This window comes from Camponotus vicinus, unplaced genomic scaffold (genome assembly GCF_025532165.1).
Source record: "Camponotus vicinus isolate PSW18456_S1 unplaced genomic scaffold, iyCamVici1.0 SCAF_4, whole genome shotgun sequence".
NCBI lineage: Eukaryota > Metazoa > Arthropoda > Insecta > Hymenoptera > Formicidae > Camponotus > Camponotus vicinus.
The window spans coordinates 1,751,926-1,775,186 of record NW_028141976.1 but is presented as its reverse complement, the minus strand read 5'-3'; the positions used below and the strand labels follow the sequence as shown (position 1 = coordinate 1,775,186).

The window sequence follows — 23,261 nt, the reverse complement described above, 5'->3', positions numbered from 1 at the left end:
TTACTAGAAAGTGTTTCAGACAAAAGTTGTATGGCTTCGAGGGGGACATAACATGGTACCATTGGTTTGACCTTGAAGAGTTATTTGAAGGTCACATGAAGGTCATCTTCAATTTCTTAAATGGAACCCTCCATTTTTTATTACATATTCTTGTAGCTTATCTCGAGGGCTTTCCAAAACACTATAATAAAATATTTTTCCCTCAAGTACTTTTTGAGTTATAAGGCTTGAAATCATTTCTTAATTTTACATAAACCGTAAAATATCTTGTAAAATATTCATTTTTCGATTATCTTACCTTCATACTTTTATGTACAAAATAATGAGAGGAATCAATTGGTGTAAAGAAAACATACAGTTGTTTTTAAGAAAAAATATGGAATTGTTAATTGCAAATTACATATTTTTTCTTCAAAACAACTATGTGTTTTCTTTACACCAATTGATTCCTCTCATTATTTTGTACATAAAAGTATTAAGGTAAGGTAATCGAAAAATGAATATTTTACTAGATATTTTACAGTTTATGTAAAATTAAGAAATTATTTCAAGCCTCATAACTCGGAAAGTAATAATGAAAACTAGCTTAATTATAGTGTTTTGGAAAGCTCTCGAGATGAGCTATAAGAATATGTAAAAGCATATAGGGTGTCTCATTTAAAAAGTTAGACGTGACCTTCACATGACCTTCAGGTGATTCTTCAAGGTCAAACTAATGGCACCATCTTATGTCCCCCTCGAAGCCATACAATTTTTGTCTGAAACACTTTCTAGTAAAACTCTTCCTTATCGAGATATTCGACCGTGTCCAGACTTTTTTAACACCCAGTATATTTATTAATTTATCAGAATCACATGTATTTTTCTGCCAATCTTTATGCTTTATGTAGAAAATTAATATTTCTTAATAATTTCATTAATAAAAAATAGCAATATATAAATAATGAGTAAGTAAGTGTGTTTATCTACAAAGAATAATGAAAAGGATGCACTCTCAAACATCGGATGGGCAGCACTGAGCAAGTTACTGTTCGCAGGTGTTTATATCCATGCTAAATATTCAGTTTTCGATTGCGGCGTCTATTTACCGAGGCGAGACTGCTAATGTAACGTCCGGAATCCTGTATCGCCGGCCTTAGCGAAGATTAGATCTGTACGGTAGCAGAGCCGAAACATTCGCATACGCGCGTTGGCAACGGAGACAGCGTGACAGGCTCGGAGGATAAGCGTTGAGACGTATCTCGACGATACGAGGAGCCCATTCACGAGAATCTCGAGCGGAAATGTCCCCGTCGATGGCTAATTAACTGTGAATGTTCGCGTCATGAAACACGCGTTGCTTTAAATTAAAGTGATACGTAACAAAAATCTATATACTTGCTAACGATATCTGTACGTACGTCGTTTTGCAAAATTTTTCTACGACCTCCGCGATGAGATAGATAACTGAAATACCTGTAGAAAGGAAATACCGTTTCAAGAGATAAAGGAAAAATTGCCTGACGTGTAAAGACAGACGGAGCGAGATACAGTGAATAGGATGACACACTCGGATCTTTACCAAGGAATATTTTAAAGAAAACAAATGTTTTTGCACGCGTCTGGTACATCATAAAATGGTATAAAAAAATCTTCGAAAACCCTCATATTTACTCTATCTGTGCATTCTCTTTACGATATGTAATATAAAGGCAAATATAAAATTATCAGGATTCCTTCACAATATCAATATTTTTAGCCAACAAACCTGACTTTCTGGTCTCAGCCTCCGAATCCTGAGTCTTCTATTTTTTCCCCATCTCATCCTATATACATATAGGGTGTTTCTTAATAAGTGCGAAAAGTTTTAGGAAATGATTCTTCGTCGAAAATTAAGGGGGGTTTTTCATATAAACATATACTCCTACATCCCTCCCTGTGGAGTTACACTCCTCCAAAAATGGGGGTAAAAATTAGGTTTTTAGGTTTTTATTATAATTTTGTTTTTGTTCCAATTTTCCCAACATTTACTCTAATTTTATTTTTACTTTAAAATTTAACTTCTCGTAATTGGAAACCTATGCTAGTTTAGCATCGTGCTGTGCACGATAATATTTTATTTTTTTCTTGAAAACTACTGATTTTATGAAAAAATAAAAGAAATAAAAAAGTTTCTAAATAAATCAAACTTTTTAATGCATATCTTTAGATGATCATATTCCGGCCCATTAAAAAGTTCAAATAAAAAATTGTATAGGGGTTACTAGTTTCATCCCCTTATAACAATACGGGAAACTAAAAAAATATTAATAAATAATTTACTAGTAGAAAATATCCACCTAATTTCATTTCTTTAACTTGTTCCAAATTTGAGAAAAAAAATAAAAACCTAATTTTTACCCCCATTTTTGGAGGAGTGTAACTCCACAGGGAGGGATGTAGGAGTATATATGAAAGTTTATGTGAAAAACTCCCCTTAATTTTCAACAAAGAATCATCTAAAATTTTTCGCACTTATTAAGAAACACCCTGTATGTCACATTGTGTCTTGACTTCGAGAAACGTTTGAGAGAAACTTATTTCTTTCCTTTTTCCACGCGAGGGAGACCCTTGGAGACCCGCCTCGGAAGCGATCTGCGCGGCTTCTCATCCGATCGGGACGCGTTCTCTTCCGTTTCGCTCCGCATCGCGTTCGAATCTAAGCGTTTTAACGCGATGGGAAAGTGGCCGGCGGCTGAAACTCGACGGCGCTGGAGCCAAAGAAGTGTGCCGCACACCTCGACGCGGTCACCGATTTCGCGTCTACACAGCCTGCTCTCGTGCACGTGCACAGAATACGCACAACCACACGTAAGAGGCGCGCGAATGTGGACGCGTGCATGTGCATAAAATGAGCGAGCGTGCTCGCTCGTGGATACACGCGCACACGTATCCCGGCGAAACGTTGCGTGCCGATTATACTGTCAGTCGGTGTGAGAAATATTATCCTTTGATCTCCGAGCTTCGAGCGCGCGCGCGCGCGCGTTTCGCAGTTTCACTCCGGCAGGAAATTAACGACCGCGGCGAGTTCGCCGCGGTTTCAATACGATCTGTCGAGATTATCAGTCATATAAAAGGCCGAGCTCTTGCCGAGAGACGGAAGTAAAGCGAGGGAAGTACCGCGATTTCTCCCGATCCGAGCCGCGTGGCGTTTAGATACACATTATCGCCGAGGACGCATAAATAAGCGCGATTACGCTGATCGATTGAGCTATCGAACAGAGGGTACAAATAAAAAGTTTCCTAAGCTAATGCATCTATCCGACATTGCAAACCTTCCTCTGATATGTATACACACAACGTAAATCGCAAAAAAAAATTATAGATCGATAGATTCATTTCATTATCGCGGAATTGTATAATTATGCGAGACTAGTATTGATATTTTGCGAGATTCCGTAAAATTTTTGTCGAACGACAAAAAGTAAACACTTTAGCAAACGTCATTTCTGACACTGAAAGCACGCGCATAGCGCGAAACGTTGCGTAATCAAGGTTGCAAGACGAGAATATCTGAGAATAACAGCTTCATTAGCGTATTAAGTTATGAAACAAAAGGAGTGGAGAGGGAAGTAGGCAAAATCGGCTGAAAAGTACAAATGGGTCGTAGGCCTGCATTAATGTAACACAAATTTATAATTATATCGGTTATTTTACGAACAAATAATTTGTTAAATGTCTATTCATCAAACTCATTGACAAAGAATTGAAGCTTATATATTTTTTATATCATTTATATCTATGATTTATTACAAATATATAACATTATATATTACAGGACATGATCTAGTATTGATTTTGTAAAAATAAAAAAATTTTAAACGTATTGTATGGACAAATATATTAAAACGATATTAGTTTTTTTTTATATTCAATTTATTGACATTCATTAATTGTAACGAAAGCAATGTAAAATTTATGCAATTTCATAAATAAAATGGCATATTTACATAAGCATATTATTGCATATATCTTTTAATTTATAATTATTACAACTTAAAGATTTATTATAATATTCGATTAAATTATTTTTATCGATTAGATGATTGATGCATTAATGAATTAATTAATCTTTACTAATGCAAAAATAATCTTCAGAAATTAGAAATTTGTTAAGGTGCTATTCTAACATATTCGTAATTATGTAATTATTATTATAATTATCATTCTTTAATGGATGAGATTATTGTCTGTGGATTAGCAACTAACCGTAAAAGTTAAAAAGACGTTGAGCAGATTTAAATTGTATTAATACTTATATTTATACACAAACTTAAACGTCTTTATACATTTTATCCTTTTTTCATATCAACTTTTACGATTTAACTTTTACTATTTTACTTTAACTTTTACTACTTATTTAACTATTCTTTATAATTTTGTGTTAGTGAATTTCTTTTTTCTTATCGACACATGATCTAATTGATGACTTATTGACACATGGTGCAAAGCAGATTCAATAGCAATATGATACAGATATCAAAATGAGCTACGAAAGACTGTACTGCATCAAGCAGCCCATATAATGATAGCAATTTAATTCTGATTTAAATAATTTTGCTTAACGGAAGAATTCTAATATTTTAATGTACAATTATACATCTTGCGTTTTTTAATGTAACATAAAACAATTTTAAAAAATAAGAATCGCGCGAAGAGCAAATCTGAATTTTTCAATTAGGCGTTAGATATTGCGTCAGCACATGAGGTTTTTTATATATGTATATGTATCCGTCATTTAATGCTACTTATATATCTGAAAAAATTAACACGGACACACCTGTCATAATAGATTTTGTAAGAGCAATTTTTCGCATGTGTGTGTGTGTATTTTATTGATTAAAAAAGAAATATATTTATTTATTACATTTTTATTTGTTGAAGAGAGTATATATTGATGTGTGCAATGTGTGATTGTATTAAACGTAATATAGGAAATCCATATAATATTTAAAATATAGGAAGTCCATACAATTTTATTAATTAAATTATATTATTATATAAATATGTTATATTTAATTTATAATATTGCACTCTCTTGTTTGTAAATCTAAAATTGCGAATCTTGTAATTATAATTAAGTATATATTAAATAAGGAGAAGTAATAAAACGAATGAAAATGTTAAGTTTAAAATTAAAATTGTATATCGTAATATTTACATTCGTATAATAGATCATGGGCTTTTCGTGACCTCTTTTTGCTAACGGTTTAATTCTGATTTAAATAAATCTTAACGGATTAACGAAAGAATTTTAATGATTTGATGTACAATCGTATAATCCCCAAAAACTTACCTTTTTAAAAAAATGTAAAAAAAGGGCGCCAAGTTCATGCACTAATTGTATCCTGTCATATTGTCTACAAAAGTAGTAGAGATAAAAAAATTGCGCCAATTAAAAATAAAAATTTGTACAAGATAAATAGAAGTACAAGGAAGAAAACTTGTACAAGTTAAATAGAAATATTTTAATTGAAAACATTGTTATATAAAATAGTTGTTTTAATTTTCAAAAATAATACTATTAAAAAATTAAAAATTTATTTAAAAGTTGAAAACTAAAAATTAATATAAAACAAAAAAATAAAAAAAAATTTTAATTAAAAAAACTTGGCGCTGCCAATTTTACTATATATTATAACATATTGTTCAGCTTAAAAGTCTAAATTTCCAAATGTAAATCAATATAAATCAATTAAAGAAATTAGGTCATTAAATTTAAATGTTAGACTAATAATTGGAATATGTTCCAATTTTTTAGATTTCCATATTATATAAAGTTGATAAAATAGAAAAAACATAAGCTTGAATGAATCTCATAGAAATTTCTAAAGTAAAAAGTATAATTTGTGAAAATAATATAAGAATTATAATAATTAAATTATTAATTGAAGATCCAGAAGATTTTAAGAGAGTTAATAATAAATGTCCAGCAAATATATTTGCTGTTAAATATATATTTAATTGGAATTATATGCCAATTTTATTGGCAGCGCCAAGTATTTTTAATTAAAATTTCTTTTACTTTTTTGTTTTATATATATTTTCAGTTTTCAACTTTTAAATAAATTTTTAATTTGTTAATATTATTATTTTTGAAAATTAAAACAACTATTTTGTATAACAATGTTTTCAATTAAAATATTTCTATTTAACTTGTACAAGTTTTCTTTCTTGTACTTCTATTTATCTGGTACAAATTTTTATTTTTAATTGGCGCAATTTTTTATATCATTATTTCTGTAGACAATATGACAGATGGATACAATTAGTGCATGAACTTGGCGCCCTTTTTTTACATTTTTTAAAAAAATATTACAATACATGCATAAATTAATAGGTTAAAGCTTTTCTACCTTCTTGTGTATATAAATCCACATATAAAATTTAACCGTTAACATTTACTTCACAAATATTATTCAAAGACAGACATGTCGCATTTGGCAAATATTATAAATATTGGAACCAAATTCGTTTAGCTAATACTTTCTACCTAGATACAATGATTCAAAAATTTGTCATTTAATTATAATTCGAATGTAACCCCCTCCCCAACAATTTATAAAATTGAAAAAATATAGAAATGTACATACAAGTAATCGAGCAAAAATTCTTTAATCCGAATAATAATTAAAGACTTGAATTGTTATGAATACTTTAATTAAAAATTCCTACAAAGTAATAATTTTTATCTATGACTGATACAGAAATGATTAAAGAAAAATTGTTAAATTGAAAATTTATTATTAAATTGAGAAGTGAATTAAATTTAATATTAATTACTGTATTTCTATTGTTTTAAATTTATTAAATATACGTGAAAGGCAAGTTATCGAAAAATTCAAGCTGAAAATTTAATAACAGGTTCAAAAATTCAATAACGGATATATAAATTTAAAAGCAATTTTTAAAAATGTTACAGTATCGACTTTTAGGGGCGTTTAAATTATAATTTTTATTTTTAACGACTTTAATTATCCACGGTATAAATAAAAATATTAATGTCTTTGAGTAGAATTTCTTCATCTATTATAACATAATATTATTAAATCAACACACACACACAGAAAGTAGGCATGTTAGGCAGTTTAGCAATATTTGTATTTATACAATCATATGTCTTTACGCGACCTTTCCTTCTTTCTTCTAGACACCAGTCTATATTCTTCGTATATACTTTTCCTTAAATTCTCATTTTGTATTTAGTGGTACACGATTTGTGATACGTAGCGAATATCATGTCGGAAAAAGAATTTTTCGGTACGGTCCAAAGTTGGATGTGGGATTATTTCTCGATAAAAGATAACGTTATATGTATGTCGGTATGCGATATTTGTCATAAAGACATAAGACATACAATAAATACTAACGATATGTTGTGTATGATGAAACATTTATCTGTTCATCATGAGCACATTGCAAAAGAAAAAATAATAGATTTGGAATCGTATTTTGAAAGAGTGCAATGCTCAACTGATGATGTAATTGATAGTATAATTAGTAATATAAAGTGCAAACATTGTAATCAATTCGATATGTCACTCCGAGTAAGAATTAATCAACCTATGCAAGAGCATTTAGAAAAAGAACATAATGTTACGATAAAGAATTGGATGTATCTTAAAGCCTGGCGAAACATGAAGACTGGAAAATATTATAATTTGACTAGGGGAACTACAGAATCAATCCAAAGAACAAGATCATGTAAGCGATGTGGCCATCATTTTCGACGTAGTAATCTGATCATCATGTTAAAGCATTTGATGCAAAGTCATAGCTTTATACCCTATATAAATTTGGATAAACTACCAAAAGGGTAAGAAAAACGGCAAAAATCGAATTTTATTATTTTACCCATTTTGAATCATTTATATACAGGGTGACCCATTTTAACTTAGGCAGCCAAATAACTCGAAAAATAAGCAAGATAGAGAAAAATGTTTTAGACAAAAGTTGTATGGTTTCGAGGGGGCCATAAGATGGTATCATTGGTTTGACCTTGAAGAGTCATTTGAAGGTCACGTGAAGGTCACTTCAATTTTTTTAAATGGAATACCCTATATATTTTTGTACATTCTTGTAGCTTATTTCGAGAGCTTTCCAAAACACTATAATTAAGTACCTTTCCGTTAAGTACTTTTTGAGTTATGATGCTTGAAATAATTTCTTAATTTTACATAAACCGTAAAATATCTTGTAAAATATTCACTTTTCGATTATCTTACCTTAATACTTTTATGTACAAAATAATGAGAGGAATCAATTGGTGTAAAGAAAACACATAGTTGTTTTTAAGAAAAAATATGGAATTGTTAATTGCAAATTACATATTTTTTCTTCGAAACAACTATGTGTTTTCTTTACACCAATTGATTCCTCTCATTATTTTGTACATAAAACTATTAAGGTAAGGTAATCGAAAAATGAATATTTTACAAGATATTTTACGGTTTATGTAAAATTAAGAAATTATTTCAAGCCTCATAACTCAAAAAGTACTTAACGAAAATGTACTTAATTATAGTGTTTTGGAAAGCTCTCGAGATGAGCTACAAGAATGTACAAAAATATATAGGATGTTCCATTTAAAAAAATTGAAGTGACCTTCACGTGACCTTCAAATGACTCTTCAAGGTCAAACCAATGATACCATCTTATGGCCCCCTCGAAACCATACAACTTTTGTCTAAAACATTTTTCTCTATCTTGCTTATTTTTCGAGTTATTTGGCTGCCTAAGTTAAAATGGGTCACCCTGTATACTATTGTATAATAATAAAAAGAAAGAATAATGTATATAAAACTATAAAATTCAGATATTTAGCACGTATAGCATGTATTTACGATAAATATTTGGTATATATATTTGAGTCAATTTAACTTATTGTTAGGTTACTACATATCATATTTAAAATATCATATATATATATATATATATATATATATATAAATTTAAAATTTATTAATTTAGTATCTTGATAATCGAGAGAGAAAGAGACAGAGAGAGAGAGAATTTGTAAAGTTTTAAATACAAATTGTGAATAAGTATGAAGAATTTTTTTAAATAATCGGGTAAAAATTTTGGTTTTTTGATGTAGAATTTTTAAGAATATTTAAGTTTATGATAATATTTTAATAAAAGTACTTTTTGACATAAAAAACAATAGTTGGAAAGTTTGATGATATATATTATACACATAATTGAAGCTATATTTTATAGTATTAATTAATACAACAATTTTTTTTATGTTCTGTACAGATTACTTCAGTCGAGATATCCTATACTTGATGCATCGAACAACAATCAATGCCCATCAACATCTGGCGAAACTGTTAGCAGCTTTGGAGGACCTGTCAGTAAACGTCAGTAAAATCAGTTATAATGCAAGCAGTGACGAAGATGATTAGTTAGCTACACCAAGCAACACCATAACATCGTTTCAACAGCCACACACATACAAGTTCGGTCTCTACATTTGATTTCTGATACTTTAGCACCATTATATTGTAATCAGGACACTCGATGTTCTCTTGTGAATATCATTGAAAGTATTGATAAAAACAATGAAAACAATGAAAGGAATTTTTAACATAATTCAAACAGACTTATAAATCTTGAAGGAGAAGTTAATAATATCGCTACACATCAATTAACCATCAGCAGTTAATTTAAGCAAAAGTCTGATTTTGATTTGATTATTATTTTTGATAGCTTTCATGAGATTTGATGGTTTGTTCAAATTACACATTACCCGAAAAAATAAGTGAGAGAATTAATGTGTTCTTGATGAATAATCTTTTTTTTTTGTACACGTTTTTTGTCGTAACATAACAAATTTATAATTATATCCATATTGTGTTTGACGAACATATAATTTATCGTATTTATCGTATATTAATCGTCTATTTTTATCAAGCAAAGGTTTCAAATTTTTATATTGTTTATATCATTTATATTTATAATTTATTAGATATAGATACAAACACGAACACACACACACACACACACACACACACACACACACACGTTCGCGTGCGCGCTATACACATCATCATATATATTATGATCAGAGTCTATATCTTGGCCGTTTTCCCCATTCCAAGTGCATGCTAGCGGCCGAGCGCCGCGAAAAGCAGTACCGTCTATGCCGGCCTAGTGATGGTAGCAAAGAGGGCAGCGTCGCGTAGAAAAAGAAAATATAATAATTTATTATATTATTTTTCATTTTATATAATATATATATTATTTTTTATTATATTATTTTATATATTATGTAATATATTTATATATTAATATTTATATATTATGTTATATAATATTAAATAAAAATACATTCTATGTTAATATATATATATATATATATATATATATATATATATATATATATTTGTTTTCTACGCGACGATGCTCTTTTTGCTACCATCACTAGACCGGCATAGACGATACTGCTTTTAGCATGCACTTGGAGTGGGGAAAACGGCACCAAGATCCGGACTCTGATTATGATCTACATATTATTAATTGTAGAATAATTTTTTAAACGTATTGCATGAACAAATATATTTATAAACTAGTAGATTTTTGTATTCAATTTGTTGAAAATTGCATTAAGTGTAGTGAAAATAATGTAAAATTGATACAAATATTTAAATTAAATGACATTTTTTGCATAATATTGTATCTTTTTAATTTATAATTATTCCAATACACACTTAAAAATTTATTATACATAATATTCGATTAATATATTTATCTCTTCTTATCAATATAACGTTTTATGCTTTGACACAGAACTAATTTCGCTAATTTCAAAACATTTTGCGGTTTTTAGTCGTGTCTATCGTAATACTTGCGATTGTGAAAATTTTTATATAATATCTTTTTAATTGATGATTATTATCGGCAAAATTAGTAACAAAATTAATAAGAAAATTAGTAACCTAATAAGCTCAGCAGGTAATGATAAAATATAAGATATATTAGACAGATTTAGATAGAAGATTTAATGCTAAACTATGCGTATCCATATTTACATTTATATAAAATTATTCATTTTTAATCTCTTCCTTTTTCTCTGTTATTGTCTTCCTTAAGAGGATGCCGGAGTCGCCTGTAATATCGACGAAAACACCGTAATTTTCGGAAGTATGCCATTTTTTATTGCCTGTATAGAATTAAAAATCCTTCTCCAGAATTGAAGTATACACGCAAACGGACACGGGAAAACTCTATATAGTACGAGATTTTATATTGAGAAAGAAAATAAGTGTAAAATAACATTTTTATTTATCGACATGTTAAAGCAACATGGCGTCAGAGCTGTCAACTTGTACAAATATTAGCTTCTTATAAAAGTTTTATAGCTTTTATGCATAAAACAGTAGTTTCCCCAATTGTGTACTGCACCGTAGAACATTGTAGAATTATAAAAACTGAATTTAGTTGCCTAATTAATAAATGGCATTCTTCCGAAAATTTCAGTCCGTATGTACCTGAAATATCGGTAAAGTAGAGTGGAAAAAGCAGTGCATCTTCTTTATAAATAACGTGATAGAGAGAGATACGGGATGAGAATTAGATGAGGGCGCTGTAATCGTGTAAGAGTTCGCCGTTCAGTACAGGATCCCCTTAATCTTCGTTATAAGTTTTAGTATTTATATATCACTTTATTCCTTTCAAAAGAAATACACTTTTAAAACATACATAAAAGCTCATCATATTTTATATATTTATGATAGTAATATCTCACAATAAATTAGGTATAACAATATGAGATAACATTAAATAATAATGGTCAGTTAATGCATAATGTACTTTTGGTGGTAAAACATTTACAGTGACAATATTTTATATATTTCATATATATATTTCAGAGAGACAGAGAGAGAGAGACCTACTATAAAATTTACGGATTCGTAATGCAGTTTATCATCAGTCCTAAGCTCCAGAGTGACAACTTAGAATGAAGAAGGGAAAGAGAGAGAGAGAAAAGTACAATTTGCAACATCTGTGCGCACCTAGCGTGACGTATTCTTGAATGGTCACGTCTAACCAGGTATGCGATCGAGAGTTAAGGCCGGTAACGAGATCGTTTCTTCGTGAAAGTCGGCGACTGGTGTGCCCAGCCCGGGAACTGGCGGGAAATGCCCGATTCCAGCGGACGATCGAACCTCGATATAAAAAGACCAGCGGTCTCTAATAATTCGCGCGATATCCGCCGTGTCTCGTTGATGCCCATGGCTTGCGTAAAACGGGTTAATGGAAGGGTCAATGATGGAGAGAGAAGATATTAATAAACATCTCGACAATGGATGTGGAATGCGCGTTCGCGAGGCTTCGTTTTGCAATCCGGGGATTGCGGCCGCCGACTCAATTTAACCTGCCGAAGTACCGATTCATTATCTCCGTCAATTTCTCCCCTTACGTACACTTTCGTCTGATTGATAATGGACAAACTGACCATGCGCCTCATTCTGTCCTCTCCAACTACGTTATTAATTGCCGTCTCGCGACGTGACGTAAACTCTTTCTTTTGCAACAATTCATTTTCCCCTGTCGCAAGTATATATTATTCTACTGTGAATTGAGTTACTTATAACAATCGGTATCATTTCTTATGAAAAACTTTACCTACAATTCCAATTCCCGTGTAAATCTAAAAATTAATGTGATAATAAAGCTGTTATTCTCATAGGATAATCTCTTGCAATCTTGGTCTTACGCAACATTTCCGGATAATAATTGTAACGCTACTTTGAATGTCAGAAATGACATTTGCTGAAGTCTTTATTTCTTGTCAATCGACAAAAACGGAATCTCGCAAAATATATCAATAATAATCCCACATAATTATATAATTATATAATTTCGCATTTTGATTTATTGACCTATAATTATTTTCTAGTTTGCGTTACGTATCACGGTAATTGTAAAACAGACTAATGCGTTTGCATATTAGATTACCACTTTATTATTCTATCCGCATGATTATTTACATAATTTGATACAAAAGGATGTGATAAAAACTTAATTTGTCTTTTATAATCTACCTATTATCTAAAGGTTTTGCTAGTATAAGACGAGTCTATAAAGTTCTCTCGTAAGTTTTGATCCCGCACAATATTTCTGTATGCTCGAAATATAGCGATTATCCTCTATCGTATCGTTGCAGATTTTTTACGAATCATCATTAAAGGAATATTCCTTGATTAATCACGTAGCAGATAAAATTGCCCAGATAATAATTATAATCAATATAACATTTTATCTTCATTTGAAGAAATTTTCTTTCATCAGTCTGATTGCTCTTAATATTTTTTTCTTATTAAATCTAAGACATCACCCATCTCTTCACACGTCGCTGGATAAAATAAAATTATAACATACGTGTATAATCTGTATAATGTAACGATTGCTTGCTTGTATAAAGACAGAGGTAAATGTTTCAATTATTACATTCGTCGTTCACAAAAAAACGCATATAGATCATACAGCTGATTAGATTCCAATCTCTCTGTTGCAGGATGTGTCGTTACTTCGTTCGATGAATTTTTTGCGGAAGGAAAATCCGGCGATCACGCCGCGATCCTTTTGATCCTCTTCATCCTCGCTGCCGGCCTCGAAGTCAATAGGGTTATTCGGTAAATTATTGCGTTGTACGATATCTCATTGTGAAAATCTAACAAAGAAGACGCGTCGAGGAAACGCAACATCTCTATCTCCGACGTTAATTTCTTTTGCGATATTTTTTCACGCGCCCGGCCGTGTTAATTACGAGGCCGCGTAGTATTCCAATCGATAGCAGCTCGTGCGCATTGAGAATATAAAGTGATAAGATCTTAATTTCCGCAACAACACACGAAGCCGCGCTTTGGCTAATTTTCCGCGCGAGGGTAAAGTTTAGCCTGCCCCTCCTCTCCTCCTCTCACTCTTTCTTTCTCTCTCTTGCGGTAAACCTTGACCTTACGCATCGCTTTTCTGCTTGTTCGAAGTAATATATTTCTCCTCTTCTGTAATGATACTGTCGAATGTTCACATCAATGTCATCAAAATAAGTCGTCAAAATATATTTTGACAATTCTTTTTGTAGAAAATATATATTTATATTAATTTCATACATTTTTTGCAAATTTTTTAGGCTTATTAATAAATTATAAATTTATCTCGAAATTTTTTTAATTGTAAATATTAGATATATACATCTTTAATTTAATATTTTAATTATTCTTTTTCTTTACAGATACAAATATTAGAAAAAAATAACTTAAACAATTATTAAATTTGTGATGTATCTATAATTTTTCATTGTGATATAAAAATATAATTTTAACATTTTTTTCTTCATTGTTATTTTTCGGCAATATAAAGATAATAATACACGGGAAGCGCAGATACATTTAATCCAGACGCATTTGCTGTAAAGTAACCGCAAGATAAGCAAACCTCACATTATTTTCGCTCGATGAGGAAGAAAAACATGCCCCGAACAAAGCTCCCAGCGGGGCCGATTCTTCTTTCTTTCCGCGCGAATCTCGAGGGGTCGTGGCTCTTAACGGTCCGCGGCATATTGCATCGGTCGGTTTGCCATGTATATTTACTGTTTGAAGATTCAAATGGGCATTAAAGTCCATGGTTTTGCGCGCACACGCGCATCCGGACAGACAGGAGTGCACAGCGACAATGAGGCATAACGCGCGGGGTAACGAGCGCGAGTTATGTCCCGTCATAATTTGCAATTTAGATTTCATTATTACCCGGTGGTGCATCGACGCGTACATCGCTACCGCGGATGCACGTCGGACGCAGGTCGACGTGTTTTCGTATCGATAATCTTACGCGTCTGATAGAAAGCGAGTGAACTTTCTTGTCGTCTCCCGAGTAGCCGCTGAACGACACACTTACAAAAGAATTTTTAATTTTTAATTTTTGATTATTCTGTCTTACCACGAAATTCGAAAAACAAAATCAAAATTTTTAAATTAATTATCAAGATAATATTGTCTTTATTATGTATCTTGTCAAAATTATTAAGACAATTAAAATATGTATATTTATAAATTATATAGAAAACTGAACGATACACTTACAAAAGAATTTTTAAGATTAGGTTTGCATGAGATATTAAAATTATCATGTCTTGATATTGTTCTGTCTTGCCTCGAAATTCGAAAAACAAAATCATGATTTTTTAATTAATTACCAAGATAATATTGTCATTATTATGTATGTTGTCAAAATTATCAAGACAATTAAAATATGTATATTTATAAATTATATAGAAAACTGAACGACACACTTACAAAAGAATTTTTAAGATTAGATTTGCATGAGATATTAAAATTATCATGTCTTGATATTGTTCTGTCTTGCCTCGAAATTCGAAAAACAAAATCAAGATTTTTTAATTAATTATCAAGATAATATTGTCATTATTATGTATCTTGTCAAAATTATTAAGACAATTAAAATATGTATATTTATAAATTATATAGAAAACTGAACGACACACAAAAGAATTTTTAAAATTAGGGGTTTGCATGAGATATTATAAAATTATCATGTCTTGATATTATTCTGTCTTGGCACGAAATTCGAAAAACAAAATCAAAATTTTTTAATTAATTATCAAGATAATATTGTCTTTATTATGTATCTTATCAAAATTATTAAAACAATTAAAATATGTATATTTATAAATTATATAGAAAACTGAACGATACACTTACAAAAGAATTTTTAAGATTAGGTTTGCATGAGATATTAAAATTATCATGTCTTGATATTATTCTGTCTTGCCTCGAAAAACAAAATCAAAATTTTTAAATTAATTATCAAGATAATATTGTCATTATTATGTATCTTGTCAAAATTATCAAGACAATTAAAATATGTACATTTATAAATTATATGAGAAAAATAGTTATGTATTATATTATATATGAATTGAAAAAATTGTATTGAATATGTAAAAATATTGTATTTAATAAAATTATATTTAATCTATAAAAATATTTATATTAACAAATTTAGAAATAATTACAATAAATAGGATAAATATAATAAATAAAATAAACAATATGAAATTTTACTCAGCTACGCAAAACTTTGCGTATATTTCACATTCTTTCGGAAGATTCACTCGAGACAAGATTAGAGAGCTCTCGAAAATTTTCAATACCAATACAATATTTTTACAAATAATGTCTCGTGCAACCTTAAAGAATTTAAGATGAATAAATAAGCCAACTGACTCCTAGTCATACAAGGCTAGTAATTAAACGAGATTTTCTACTGAAAAATTCTCCTTTGTTGCGCATCCCGCGGCGAATAGCAAGCCGGATTCATATAAATCAGTTGAGGATGAAAAGATTAACGCGTTCGAGACGATGGGAGGCGGCACGACAACATCTTCCGCAGATTTCAGATTACTCTCCGCGTCGGAATGGCGCCTCAAATGAAACCAAGCGATGGGCGCGCAAAAGTGTGCTAACGACGTGCAAATCTCCCTCGAGCGTGCATTTCCGCATTGCGTGCGAGTCTTTAAAGCGCGGAAAAAGGCGCCTCGGAACACGGCGAGACGTACGAAGCGCAGGCTCCGAGTAACGATCGCGGTTAACGGTACCGCAAATTGGTGTAGTAAAGGACCTGCGAGGTCCTATGGGAATGTCCGATGTTTGTACGCTTATTGGCATAACTAAAGCGACGTCTTCGTCTAAAATCGAACGAATAACGTATCTCTTGATTCATCGTATTGAATAAAAAAAAGCAAAACAAAATCTCGATATATTCTCTCTTTCTTTAGTACGGATTTTAATAAAATTTATTAAAATCCGTATTAAATTTTTCTACGATATTCTATTTTGATTGAATCACAAATTTAATAACAGAAAATCAAACAGAAAAGCTAATTACAAGATACAAGCGAAGGAACCACAGCTCGTTTAACCTGCGTCTTCTTACGTCGCTTTTCTAATCGCGCCATTATCTTCTTGCCAAGATCACACCGTGATCTAAACACGGCTCTTTAAATATGAAATTATGCAACAGGAAATATTTACCGATTGTTTCATAAGAATCTTGTCACCATTCTGACATCTAAATCTTGCGTAATACGTACTCAATGTAATTTTCTAATGAGAAAAAATGGTGTGCTAGTATTCTAAGATACTATTTATGTTTTACAAGAGAGAGATATATTCGCAATTCATAAGTTATTTTTAAAAAATTCCATATTTTATACAGCTCATCCTATTTAAAAAAAATTTGAATTATTTTAACACATTTCGTTTTTTACACAAATCTTTTTTCAAAGATGATTATATTTATATTCCTGCTTAGTGATTAAAATTCACGCTACTAAAGTATACACGAATCCCTGTCAGACATATTCCTTAATAAAGAACGCTAATTTGTAGGCTTGTTTGGCTAAACTTGATTTGAATATTTGGAGGGATGCGCTAAATCTTTACAACGACGTGCCTCCAAATTTGGATGGTGGATCGAAGAATGTCTTTCTCAGTGCAATGTCCTGCCGAGGATTTCTCCTGCTGGCTGGCACTATACGCGAGGTTCTTTCGGTCTGACTCATGTACCGGTCATTCGAGCCTCTCTTCTTTCCGCCGCATTCCCATTTCATTCCTGAAAGACTATCAAGACTCGTCGTCTTTCGGATGCAAGAACGTGGAAGATGAGGATGTAAGCGAAAGGACATCCCGGAGAGTCGGATCCTTCGCGACAGATGCTTTTCTCCCGCCCTTGCATTCAATCTTATCGACTTCAAGATCTTATTAGTTGCATTTTGTATTAAATACAATAAAAAAATATTCTCACATCCTTCTTTTATTATCTAATTTTAGAATACTTTCTATAAAATAAACATGCATTTCCATATTATTTTTATTATCTTTACGCTCCTAAGAAAGAAATAAGTAAATTTTCTTTTCTCTCATTTTCACTCAAATATTCCAATAGGATGCAGCGATATTTATAAATATCTTTCTCATAATTAATTCATAATTAATTCAGAAAAAATCTCTCAACAATTAATTTCAGAGACACCAGCTATCTTTAATCTTAGTTCTAATTTTAATATTAGAAAGTTAAATATAATCATCTGAATTGAAGTCTCTTAATCTGTAATTAAAATTATAAGTGCCATTCAGCGGAAATAATTATTAACGGCACACAGTTAAAACGAAAGTCTACATTTAAAAAGTATATGTAAAAAGTCAACAAATACACATATAATTTATCAACGTTCAACGAGAAGAATTAATGACGCAGAACTAAACAAAGAAAAAGAAAAGTTCGAACATAAATTATTTTATCCGAGGAAATCAAAGCGTACATAAAGAATCCTTGTCATACGCATTTAATCCTCGTGTTCCCACGTATGTCGCGGAAGTGTTTTCCTAAAATAGGTGCGGAATATACATCGCCCGGTTTGCCTTTTAACGCATTTATCTTGCGGCTAAGCGATATTTACGACACAGTCGGCGATCTTGCGCGTCGTTATCCTTATCGAGCACTCCTTAGATAGGAATTCAATCTTGGTTACGGCGAGGGAGCGAATAACGCGTATATAAATGTAAACGAGGCGCACCAACGCCATAATCCGCGAGTGCGTATGCGAAGCGTGAAACCGCGTAACGCGTCGGCACGTATTCGCTTAAAAGGACTCGAAGGTGCGACGCAAACCCGCTTACGCATTTTCCTGGAACGTCACAGCAGCGCAGATTTCGCGCGTATTTTATCACGCGTATTTTCCTCGCGAGTCAGGTGAACGTTCCCCAGCTGCGCAGGATGACACTTCACGAAGGTCGGTTAGACGGCCTTACTAAGGTCGCGCGTGACGAATTCGGTATGCGACTTGTTCCTTTCCTTTCGCGCGAATCCGAACAGATGTTGGCAACAAATTTCTCGTCATTCGAGTAAATAGTAAACGAATAATAAGATTAAAAATTGCAGCTAATAAGGACTATATGTTCTTTAATTAATTTGTAATTGATATTTCCAAGTTATTTATATTGGAATTTATATTGGAATTATAGAATTTATATTGGAATTTATATTTTTTATTTTTTTTTCTATAACAATGTTGAATGAAATATTATTGAATTTATATAAATAGCACGATACTTTTTTCTGATTAATTTATAAAAATTTAATTTCTCTCTAATAAGAATATAAAAATGTACAAATAATAATTGAGAAACTTTTTACATTCAAATAATTTTTTTCAAAGAGCCTTCTTTATTTGTGTAATAAATTTGTCATTAAACAGATGTAATTTGTTTTACGGACATTTTATAACAATACTAAATATGCGAGTAATAATAAAGTCGCGCATGTAAGGAGAGAAAAATTTCCTTGAAATTTGCATAGTAATTTCAAAGTTACACATTCACTTGTTTGCATTTTGTTCACGTACTATTACACGTATAATTATTCTCACCTACGTATCGCTACATGGCATCGAGAACTCGTGACGACAGCGCATGTGTAACATACCGTGCATATCGTATTTTTTATCCCGTCACCAAGTAAGTTTATAGATGTAGTAACATCACAGTGTGTTAATAACTTCCTAACAGTAATTACACGTTTCGCCGCTTCTGTTACTTATCCAGTATCAGTATCCCCGACGAGATATTAGTACTTTCACGTCGGGCGTTCCGCCGAGAGCGAGAAAAAGAGAGATCGTGACAATGTATAATAAACGACCCATCCGATTCAGCCGGCTCTGCCAGAGAGGCGGAAGGGATTTTCGTCGATTCGAGACAATTGCTCCGATCATTTTCTCTATTACCGTAGTCGGCGCGGTACGATCGCACTCTCGACGCCGCTCTCAGCCCACTTTCGACGAGGAGGCTACGACCTTAAAGGAAGTAAAAGCCCATTTAAAGACTGCGCGAATTTTTGTGACCCACTGTATACGTGGAACGGCCACCTTGGCCGTCGGCTAGCTTTCCATCGGTGAAAGCTCTCGCAGGCTTTGTGAAACGAAGACGACAACAAGATACGCGCGCACTTGTGTGTGTCGTTACGTTACGTACGTACGAGGATAGTGCAAGAGAGACCGAGGACCTTCCTCAATGTGCTCGATGATAGCCGTCTACGTACGTATACATCGATGAAAAATTAACGCCGCGCGATTTATCGACCGACAACATTGTATTAAAGTGCATTTCTCATCGATCCGCAGCCGGCCATTATGTGAAAAGTATACTGTTATACGTCGATATCGTCCGCCAGACCGGTTGCTCTTATTTACTTACGCGCATCGATAAATTTCTACAGGGTGCTCGTCAATGGATATATTCTCTCGACACATATCTGAAGATATTTCTTATTTATTTGCTAAAAGATCGAAACACAAATATCTCCCCTAATCGACTAGAAAAGAGGCTCTTGGTTTCCAGAATATAAATAAATGGAGTGCTCTTTAATTTTAAATCTTCTAACGGAATCTTGATCTACGATATAGCCTAAAAGCTGTGAAGAGATACGGCGCCTAATTAAATGCTGGCCTAATGAAATCATTTGAATTTTCGGCCAAAGAAATGTCGGATATTGGAGAAACATGCGCTTACGAAACATTCTCGTTACGTACGAACACCCTGTATACGCGGTGCGGCCAAAGCGACTTCTCCCTTTTCTTCTGTATGACTTATACGTGATATGAAATTTATATGCGATCTGAATTGCAAATACGCGTGCCGCGAGCCCATCATCAACGGCCTCCCCTATGATGTCCTGGAAAAGTCGTAAAACAGGGGAGGAGGAAGGGGAAACACGCCTCGTTTTACAGCGCGGATCCAGCGATCTTGGTCGATAAAGGAGAAACTGGAAGGGAAATCTCATTAAGCAGCATGCCCGTAAACGATAACGGCGCCGTTAATGGTTCATGGACGATAATTAACGGCCTAGATCGGGGCGGCGATCCTCTTTTTACCGCCAACAATGATCCTTTCGCGCGGGGCCTTGACGGGATTTCAATGCCATTCATACTTCTCATATCCGCTCTTCGTTAATCGCGACTAACGATGAAGACTACGGGATGCATGCGTGATCGGTGTACAATTTACGCAAGACCTCAATTTTCGCGTAATTAGAATCTTAATCGTTCCCTTCCTTCAACGAATATTGGAGGCACTTTGCGTCACGGTTATTTGAATACATTTAGGCGAAAAGCGTGTGGTTGTAATTACGAGTAAAGACACGTTACACATCGATGTATGTTGCACTTTGTGCATATTCCCACGAATCCCCACTTGTTAACATAATTCTTCCACTACCTGAAACGACAGATTGAAAACGCGTTTAGGCGCCACACTTGGGCGCCATATTTTTCGACCTCTGCGAAGTTGGCCCTTCGTTCTTCGAATTTGAAAAAAATTATTAGAGTTCTGGGTGCCCCCCGATTTCCGAAAAAAATTTTTCACGTCTCGAGTCAAAAATCAATTTTTTTGGAAATCCGACGTTCTATTCAGAGTTCTGGGTAGCCCTTCACGAGTTCTAAAGATTATTATTAAGACTCAAAGAGTTAAAACCAAAATTGTAAAAGTTCCCGCCAATTTTCGTCTTTTAAGTCGAGAACTTTAAATATAATTTTTGTAATATTTTGAGCAAAACTATTTTTGAAACTTATCTAGAACTATAGAACTATTAGAAATCAAAGAACTCTAAAGAAATTTGCATTTTTTATATAATAGGGGGCGTCGTGAAGTTAGCCCCCCATTTTTAAAATTGTGTTTTCTTTACTTTAAATGACGGAATTCTCTCTAAAATGGACTGGGAATTCTAAAACTCTAATAATTTTTTTCAAATTTGAAGAATGAAAAGCCAACTTCACAAAGGTTATTTTTCAGTTATTTTATTTTTTTACAGTGTTATGTTAATGAATTCTCTATTATATTTTCTTTTATTAGATACTTCCTTCATTAGCTTTTTTTACCCCTATGTTTATAATTGCAACATCTCTTTGATCAGGATTTTTTATAATTAATTACCCTTTTCCTTCAACTTATATTGTCTTGTATTTCCTGTTTATTGTATATCGAGCAATCTTGTTTTTAACGTATCATTCACGATAATATCGCAGTCTACTAACTATAGTTTATATGCCGAGCATAAAGCGTCCCTCGTATGCTGGCAGATGATCAAAGCAAACAGACGATAAGCAGACAAGATGACGAGAACGAGAGAGCCAGATGAGAGGAAGATGGAAACGTGTGTACATACTTGAAAGGTAAGGTACTTTTCTTCCTTCCACGAGGCGAGCGCTTAGATGAGTGATCACGCGACGTATAGCGTGAGATTTTCCGATATTTTTAATAACAATCGCGCGATCCTATCTACGAGACGAGCGAGATTCGAAAGAAATTGCGGTAACGGAGTTGGGTCGGTACCGCTAGAAACAGCCGATGCCAATCTGGCAAATCTGCCGAGATGCGGTTAGCGCGGAAATCGTGCTTACGAGAAAGACGAGAGTCGCCTGTATTGATTATTATTATAAAATCGACGCTTTCACGTTCCCGTTGAAATAAATCCTAGTCAAATATCCCTCGCGCGAGCGAAATCGATTATCATAATGAACAACTTTATGCGTCAGCAAACATATTTGCATCTAGAGTGTCGTGTTATTTTCTCATATTTACACATCGCTTACCGTTCGTTTTTGTTGGAAGCGAAATTACAATATTAGACAATCGGGGAAGAAAAACAAGATTCTAATAAAGTACATGATTTATCGCTCGTTTGATAAAATTTTGTTTGAACTCTGATCGACCCGAACGACCTATTCCATTCGTTGAAGAATGTTTGTATATGTTTATGAGGTATTCTAACAGGCCAGTTCGTTAAGGCTGTCGAATTAATGAGCGACCTGTTGAGGATAAACGGCTATATAAAAAAATAGGTCAACAACCTACGTGAAAGAAAGCGGCAATCGGAAACTTTATCACGGAATTCAATATAAATGTAAGAGAAAAAAATAAAAATAATATACACGTGATAATATTACGCAAGTATAAAAAGTTATACATTAATAATTAATTGAATAAAAAAATAAATAACTATTAGAGAGAGGAAGGCAAATTGTAAATTCTTATAATCGAAAAATTTTACCTCTCTTTTCTACAAGTTTACAAATATTAAAAAAAATAGTTACACATGCAAAATACATGCTTTATTTTCCTTCGCTAAAATTAATAAGTCTTGATTGTTTTATTTGATATTAAATA

The 23,261-nt window shown here is 32.4% G+C and overlaps 2 protein-coding genes across 3 annotated transcripts in view; one reads left to right on the top strand and one right to left on the bottom strand.

Moving 5' to 3' along the window:
* Positions 1–23,261, bottom strand: part of LOC145971209 (rho GTPase-activating protein 20) — a 266,316-nt gene that overhangs the window by 125,767 nt on the left and 117,288 nt on the right. The gene's annotated exons all lie outside the window — the stretch shown is intronic.
* LOC145970493 (uncharacterized) lies at positions 7,514–9,891 on the top strand. The gene is made up of 2 exons (XM_083097313.1): positions 7,514–7,834; positions 9,277–9,891. The coding sequence occupies exons 1-2, from the start codon at positions 7,554–7,556 to the stop codon at positions 9,386–9,388; spliced, it is 393 nt and encodes a 130-aa protein (XP_082953439.1). The 5' UTR covers positions 7,514–7,553; the 3' UTR covers positions 9,389–9,891.

Bases quoted from the DNA above. Each gene is read 5' to 3' on its own strand.
- LOC145970493 (XM_083097313.1), top strand. From the start codon at position 7,554: ATGTCACTCCGAGTAAGAATTAATCAACCTATGCAAGAGCATTTAGAA. The intron at 7,835-9,276 runs GTAAGAAAAACG...TGTTCTGTACAG, and splicing joins TTGGATAAACTACCAAAAGG to ATTACTTCAGTCGAGATATC.